Source organism: Paramisgurnus dabryanus, chromosome 5 (genome assembly GCF_030506205.2).
Source record: "Paramisgurnus dabryanus chromosome 5, PD_genome_1.1, whole genome shotgun sequence".
In the NCBI taxonomy this organism is placed as follows: domain Eukaryota; kingdom Metazoa; phylum Chordata; class Actinopteri; order Cypriniformes; family Cobitidae; genus Paramisgurnus; species Paramisgurnus dabryanus.
In genome coordinates this window covers 40,809,182-40,817,947 of record NC_133341.1, presented here as the reverse complement: position 1 = coordinate 40,817,947, position 8,766 = coordinate 40,809,182, and the positions used below count along the sequence as shown (strand labels likewise).

At 36.3% G+C, this 8,766-nt stretch overlaps 1 protein-coding gene across 1 annotated transcript in view; it reads right to left on the bottom strand.

Annotated features, from left to right (window-relative positions):
* Nucleotides 1-1,677: 1,677 nt before the first annotated feature.
* The window catches only part of ap2b1 (adaptor related protein complex 2 subunit beta 1), a 49,347-nt gene continuing 42,258 nt past the window's right edge, over nucleotides 1,678-8,766 (bottom strand). Inside the window, exon 22 of the mRNA XM_065284183.1 lies at nucleotides 1,678-3,026. Coding sequence (XP_065140255.1) covers nucleotides 2,952-3,026 — 75 coding nt within the window. The 3' untranslated portion in view covers nucleotides 1,678-2,951. The remainder of the gene's footprint in view (nucleotides 3,027-8,766) is intronic.

Below are 8,766 nucleotides of genomic sequence, written 5' to 3'. Positions count from 1 at the left end.
TGGCTGTGTGCTTCGGGTCATTGTCATGTTGGAAGACCCAGCCTCGACCCATCTTCAATGCTCTAACTGAGGGAAGGAGGTTGTTCCCCAAAATCTCGCAATACATGGCCCCGGTCATCCTCTCCTTAATACAGTACAGTTGCCCTGTCCCATGTGCAGAAAAACACGCCCAAAGCATGATGCTACCACCCCCATGCACAGTAGGGATGGTGTTCTTGGGATGGTACTCATCATCCTTCTTCCTCCAAACACGTTTAGTGGAATAATGACCAGCTGATCAAAAGACTTTCTCCCATGACTCCTCTGGATCATCCAAATGGTCATTGGCAAACTTAAGACGGGCCTGGACATGTGCTGGTTTAAGCAGGGGAACCTTCCGTGCCATGCGTGATTTCAAACCATGACGTCTTAGTGTCACAGTAACCTTGGAAATGGTGGTCCCAGCTCTTTTCAGGTCATTGAGGTGAATTTTTCACCTTTCTTAGGATCATTGAGACCCCACGAAGTGAGATCTTGCATGGAGCCCCAGTCCGAGGGAGATTGAGAGTCATAGCTTCTTCCATTTTCTAATGATTGCTCCAACAGTGGACCTTTTCACAAAGCTGCATGGCAAATTCCCCGTAGCCCTTTCCAGCCTTGTGGAGGTGTAAAATTTTGTCTCTAGTGTCTTTGGACAGCTCTTTGGTCTTGGCCATGTTAGCAGTTGAATTCTTACTGATTGTATGGGGTGGACAGGTGTCTTTATGCAGCTAACGACCTCAAACAGGTGCATCTAATTTAGGATAATAAATGGAGTGGAGGTGGACATTTTAAAGGCAGACTAACAGGTCTTTGAGGGTCAGAATTCTAGCTGATATCATACAAATAAATAGTTAAAAAAAATCATATATTGTGATTTCTGGATTTTTTTTACCCCCTATGGGGTAAGTTGTAACGTTTGCACTCCTGTCACTTTCGTTGTAATGGTATGATGATGGTAGGTCCACCAACAAACTTTAAGTGTTCATCTGTAACAGATATTTTATAAGTGATTTAAAAAAATATCAAACATGGTATTAGAAGAGACAGTGACACATTAAACATGCAAGTAGGTATTATTGGTCAAGAAAACTCGGAGTAGGTTTAACGTTATATGGATGAGCGATGTTTTATCAGTTTTGGCGGGTGTTGGACCTTGTAATGTTGTGACTTGCCAATCAGAATCAAGTATTCCACAGAGCCGTGTAAGACATAAGCCGAAGCGGAACAAAATGCAGAGGGCCTCTTTAAATTAAAATTGTCAATTAAAGGGTAGTCGTGCTATTACGCAAAATGTGCTCTTTGGAGCTGTTTAGTATTCACTTCGAGCGTTGTTCCAGACCTGAGTGATTACGACATTACGCAACACCTGCGTCACCACCACTGCTCAGTTGATGTCACACACGCCACGGATGCACAGAGACTCTTGCATTACCATAGAAGCTACTTAAGTTTAAATCACTAACCTTAATTTAGTGTATAGTAAAACATATGGAGGATAACAGTGCGTAGCGTTAAGGGCGCACAGGTGAGGGTTCGAATCCCAAGACGACGGAATGCACGGTCATCACTTCAAATGCATTAAAGTGTGTGTGTGTAACAAAGGCATTTTCCCATTTGGAAAGCCAATATTATTTTGAATTTTGAAGATCCATAGAGTGAAGCTGGAGGATAATTTTTATTAGATTTTTTCCAGTTTGTATGCCAGTCAGACTTTAGAAGTACTGTGATCACATTACAGCAACATAAACAACAATTTAAGCAAAATTTTACACTTACATATAAAAGTTACATTTTTAGAGGGTTAATATTTCTGCTTCGTACACATTAATGGCAAATGTTTATTGGACACTGCTTACATGCAGGTTTACAGGCACATTAGCATCTATGGCAACATAAAAGTTCACATTTAGTCACAAAGTCAAATGACTTTATCATATAAACCTGTACGGGACAGCTCAAAGAGATTGGTCCTAGTTTTGTTGAGGTTTGCCGTGGTGGTTTAATTTACTGCAACTCCATATTAGTGTATTAAGTACTAAGTAGCACTGAGACGATCTACATTACGCTGTATACTATTCTTGGTAATATTTGTGATATTGACCATAACGTAACAACACTACTGCACAATACCTCTGGTAAAAAATTCTACTCACTTTCACAAGCACAATGACGTGGATGGATGTATTCAGGGAATGAATATCAGATGACCCACTTTTATAAGATGGACAGGGTTTTTTGTTTCACATTAAGTTGATTCATACTGTTTAAAACAATGTAAGACATAGATGGAGTGTCAAGCATGTTTGCTAAATTGGTTAAGCTGAACAACTTACGTAAACATTACAAGGAATGTTCTGTTCATGTGGTCAAAGCATGCATGACTAATTTAAAATAGTTGGCAAATGAATACCACATTGTTTTACACTTGCATGAAACGACGAAAGCAATGCCAGAATGCAAAACAGATGTTAACTATTCTTGATACAGTGGCATTTGATTGGTTACCATTAAAACAGGACAATATTCAAAAGTACACCAACATCACATTTCTGGAAGTGCCCGTATGTTAAACACCTGCTTTCCTATGTTCTCATTCACCGTTATGGCTCAACGCTGTGTATAGATCTATATAACTCATAAACCTTTGTCTTTTACTGGATTAGTAACATACGGCAAATACAGGTACGGTCACAAGTGTGAAATATATAATCACCCAGAAACCAAACTCCAAAATTTCCTTTAACACTTTATCAACAACATCAAGACATTTGGCTAGAACAGGACATGTAATTGATTCTCTCATTGTGGGGACATAAAGTAAAACTGAAAATAAGAAGAAGAGACATAAAGAAGTGCAGCTGGATCCTGTGCCAAAAAATGGTTGTGCCTGGCAGGAAGGGGCATATGGGTACGGAGCAGACCGGAGACGCTTAGCTCTTCAGAACGGCATCGTACATCTGGAACACATACTGAGACACTTCTGGAGCCCTGCATTTCAGAGAGAGCTGAAAAAGACAAAGAAAGCGCACATTATTTGTAACATAAAAAATAAGGCAAAAGAGGGCCTGTATTGATTATACAAAGAAAGTGAAGAAGTAAAAATTTGTACTTTAGGAAAAACATAAATAAAAATGAGCTATCTTCTATGCTAAGCATTTTTCAAATTACTGTGGGTTTACACCAGACACGAGTTCAACGATTTGCGCGAGTAGATTACATACAAAGTCAATGCAAAGACGCGATCAGCCGCGTTCTCGCATGACGCGATGCTAATGACGTGATATGGGCGGCGCGTTTGCCGCGAAAACACGCGCTAGTCACCTCAAACACGTCTTCGCCCAAGTTGAAAATATTCACTTTGAGTGAAAAACTTGCATGACACAAAGTTAATCTAGAGCGAGTAACACGATGCCCCGCGTTTGGTTTGTACATACTGTTACAGACACCTTAATGCTGCGTTCACACCAGAGCGGTAGAGGCGTCAAGCGCGAGTAATTTCAATGTTAAGTCAATGTGAGGACGCGATTCCGCCTCATTCACACGTGTAGTTCACGCAAATGGCGCAAATTGAGCATTGCCGCGGGAAATGCGCAAGTTGAAAAATGTGAACATTGGCGGAAAAACGTTGCACGTTAACCAATCAGTAGCTTGCTCTAGTAGTGACGTTATCACAGGAAGCGAGCGGAGTCGCAGAAGCCCCTCCAATGACGCGAATTTCCACGTGAATGTCTCGATGACTAGAATTTCACGCGTGAATGAAGCGAGTAAACTCAAAATGTTCAAGTGGCAAACTAGATACGGTAGATGTGAATTTGACGCCTCAAACGCGGCTGGTGTGAACCCACAGTAACACCTTTAATTGTTTGCATTTAAACATCACTGTTATAGATGGTTTCAGCGGCAACAACATAAACAAACGGCTTTGTTGACTTATTGTAACTTCTGGTAGACTTTCACATTGAATCAATAACAACAGAGTCCTTTTAGAGTAGATTATTTCTAATAACATGGAAATAAATGACAAGTAAATTACCTTTGATAAATATATGAAGAGTTTGGTTCCAAAACGCGATAAACGCCAAAAAAAAAAAAAACGAGTTACAACCAAAATCAGTATTGTATCAGGTCAGTATTAAAAAGTATATACTTAATTTTAGGCAAAATTCAATATCCGTTGTGTTATTCTGCCATTTTTTCCTCCTTTTTCCCCCAAAATGCAATAAAAGCCACTCCTCCTTTTCTGCAGAATGCAATAAATTTGCTTAACCAATCACAGCGCACCATTCCACGCAATGAAAAGAAATGCTGGTTGCTTGTTCTCCCGACAGCATCAAGCTTCTGTCATGCTAATACATTGACCCCAGGGGATCTTATGAAAAACTTTCCGCAATTTTACGCGAAGCCAACGACAATTGAGCAGGACCAAAACATTTTACAGCTGATCGCTGTCAATAAAGTTCAGCAACGACGTCCCAAGGATAACAGCAGCAATGACAGTGTTCTTAATATGACAAAGTAAGTGTTTTGATTAATGCCATTAATGTTTAATCAGTATACCACTAGTTAACTAAATGAATATAACATGGCAAAGATGAATGCAGATTTATATATTAATTCAATAGATTTAAAGCATTTTGAAAAAAAAACTTGTCATGCATTTATTGCATTTGGTGGAAAAAATAATTAGTTTTCATAATAAACTTTGAAAATCAAATTATGGATTTGATTTTTTTTATGTTTTTATAACCTAAAGAAGGTTATAAAGTTATGTGAAAGTTTGTAACAAAAAATATTTTTTAAATAGTTTTCATCTTGTCACTTTCTTCGTATAGAAAACACATTTTTACCGAAATTAGTCAAAATTGATTAATTGCATTTTGGAACCAAACTCTTTATATTATATCTAATGAGTATCTAACTATATAACTATTACACTAAGGCTAACGTTACTGTGTAAAATTAATGTATACAATGTTAGCTTCATGTCCTTGAATTCTGGCCTGGCTGCCAAACCTCTCCGCAGAGTTGTGATCCATGCTCGTCGTCTCCCCTCGCCTTTAGCAAACCGAAACATTTTATTTTGGACAAGGTATTTGTTTCAGAGATCAGTTTAGCCACTAGCCGGACCGATAAATAAATACAGACTGGAAGTTCACAGTTCAGGCGCGTAAACACAACAATGCGCGTGCACCGATGAAAGCGCCTACAAGAAAAAATGTCACGTCGGAGCCGGTGGGTTAGTGGGCATTGCTCTGACATATGGTGCAGATGCACTTTCAGCGACCCGACTTTGATTCCCGGTTCAAGGTTCTTTGCCGTTCCTGTACCCCTCTCACTCTGTACTTTCCTGTTTTCCAATATACACTGTTTGTCAAATAAAGGTAAAATGGCCCAAAAAATAACTTGCAATGAAAAACTCCCAGACCACTAGAACACAATCCACAATGTAAATGCGAATAATGGCTTTTATCTGTTAGCACTACCAGAAGAATGCATTTCTTGGCAGTCAAATGCGCTGTGTTATTAGGTCAAACTCTGCTGACTCGAAGGATTGTAGTTATCATCTGTTGAGATCAGAGGCAGCTGCTGCCAGAATATTGAGGGCTGAAGCCTCATTAAAAATCAATTTTGTGGGATCAGGTAGTGTTTCCTGACCAGAGTAAAGCAACCTGACCTCAGGCAGCCACAGGCAATCAGGCAAGCTCCATTTGAACAGATGCCTTCAGAATAAACAACAGGGATCGACTGCGTATCAATAGATTCATTTAGCAGCCTCCTGATTTATCCATCAAACTGAAACTTATAGTACATTACTGTGTTGTTAGTGGTATACACGCACAAGCAAATATGATATAGAATGATACTTTTATTATGTTATTAAAATAATATTCAATATGTCTTACTATATGGGTGATTCTCACGAAACCATTAAAACACCACGGCACTAATGATTTTAGCTATAAAATGTGTAATATAGTAATATTAAAAAGCATCAGAATTAACACAATACTGTGTTCTACCTTGCACAATGTGTGATTTCAACATAAGAATTTATAATTTGTCAATTTTATCTCATTTTCTGCTGAAATTCTCATTACCGCAATGTGTCCGGCTGTGTTTGAACATGCGTTATGTTGTAATTTAATCAAATTAACACAAAAATATTTAGAAAAAAAATAAATGGATTTTTTGCTAGACTACTTTAGATGACAGAAAAAATATTTACTGAATATTCATGTATAATAATAATGAAGAAAAATTAGAAAAAATGATGTGTCCATGCCTGATGTTCTCATCCTCCGCAACACTTTTTGAGAACAGTTTAAGCACACATACAGAATTTTAATCAAGTTTGATTTTGAGTGACCAAGCACATGGACCAGTTACTTCAAGATGGCTACCAGGTAAGATAATTTCTTTACAGTTAATTTGAAATATTGTCTTGTCAGAATGCTTACACGACATTTTGATTATCATTACCGCAACAGATGCTTATTAAATGTTAATTTAATTAATAGAAGCATAATACTTTGATTTTAAATGCATGTGCAGAATCTCCAAATTATGTTCTTTCAGGTTTGTCATGTCATTTTGAAAATATGTCAGTGTTGATGTTTTCTGACTGTTGCGGTAATGAGATTTTTAGGACTTATTTTTTAAATTATGTTACAAAAAGTGTTAAATGATAAGTAAAAGTGTTTAAATTAATGTTCCCATTTACTCCAGACTTTGTTTTTCAATGTCTGGTGGGGAAAAAAAGTACATTTAAGCAATTTTTACATTTTCATGCTTGACATTTTTAAAACCAAGTTTTCGTGAGAATCACCCATATAAAGGGCTTAAAATATTTATACTAAATTTTTAAGTTTTTTCCAAAAAGCCATTGTTTCACAATATTAGAAATGTTTAAAGCATTCACATTGATATCCATATCAAGAGTTTGGTTCCAAAACGCAATAAATCCATTTTGACTAATTTGGGTAAAAACGTGTTTTCTATACCAAGAAAGTTACAAGATGAAATCCACTATTTCTTTCACATAGCATCTTTAGGTTATAATAACATTAAAAATTCAAATCCATAATTTGATTTTCAAAGATTTGTTATAAAACTGATTCTTTTTCCCACAAAATGGGAATGTTTTTTTTTTTTCAAAATGCTATAAATCTATTGAATCAATATATAAATGTGCATATATATTTGCCATGTTATATTCATTTAGTTAACTAGTGGTATACACTGATTAAAAAAATAAACATTAATGGCATTAATCAAAACACTTACTTTGTCATATTAAGATCACTGTCATTGCTGCTGTCATCCTTGGGACGTCGTTGCTGAACTTTTTTGACAGCGATCAGCTGTAAAATGTTTTGGTCCTGCTTGATTTTCATTGACTTTGAGTAAAATAATGGAACATTTTTCATAAGATCCCCTGGGGTTTTATGACAGAAACTTGATGCAGTCTTGTGAGAATTTTTCTGTTTCCCGAGTGCCTCTCATGTAAATTATTTGATTTTGAAGAATTACGTTTCTTTCCCACCACAGAAAACCACCACAGGTTAATCAATGCCATTAAAAGTACTACTATTTTGTTTTTGTTTGTTTGTTGATCACAAAGTAAAGTAGATGAGGAAAACTGGGATTCAGTATGTATTCAACACGCTGTCATTGTTGTTTACAATGCGTGGAATGGTGTGCTGTGATTGGTTAAGCGGATTTATTGCATTCTGCAGAGAAGGAGGACTGGCGTTTATCACATTTTTGGAAAAAAATGAGAAAAGATGACAGAATAACATGGCGGATATCAGATTTTGCGTTAAATGAAGAATTTACTTTTTAATAGTGACCAGATACAATAGTGATTTTGGCGGTAACGATTAAAACAAACAAACAAAATAAACGGCGTTTATTGCGTTTTGGAACCGAACTCTTCATATATTTAATATTAAACATTAATATACCTAAAAAAAAAGTACCTAAAAAAACTCATCTAGGTAAGTGGGACAGTTCACCCAAAAATTACAATTCTGTTATCATTTACTCAATCTCATGTTGTTACAAACCCCCAAATGTAATTTTGTTTTGCTAAACACAAAGGAAGATATTTTGAGGAATGTTTGTAACCAAACTGTTCGTGGACCCCATTGACATCCATAGTAGGAAAAAAGAATACTAGTAAATGGGGTCCACAAACGGTTTGGTTACAAACATTCTTCAATATCTTCCTAAGTGTTTGTCACAACAAAGAAATTTATACAGGTTTGTAACAACATGAGAGTGAGTAAATGATGACAGAATTAGCATTTTTGGGTGATCTATCCCTTTCAACGTGCTTCTGAAAACAAAAATAACTGGTGGGAGTACTGCCATTTATTAAGTTCTGCTTATAGCATCTTAAATAATGCTTACAAAATTATGTTTATATGTGACCACATCTTAAGTCACACAGGTATATTTGTAGCAGTTGCCAACAATACATTGTATGGGTCAAAATTATCGTTTTTTTAAAGATATTTTGTAAATGTTTTACAGAATACATCAAGCATTTTATAATAAGTAATATGTATTGCTAAGGACTTTATTTAGGTAACTTTGAAAGTGTTTATTTTCAATATTTAGATTTTTTTTGCACATTTAAAAGACACTTAAATCTAAAGCAATTGCAGTGCATTGAAGCTATTCATTTTGTCAGAATTCCTTGGAAAACCATGACCATACTATCAAGCTCTACCACCTAAGCAA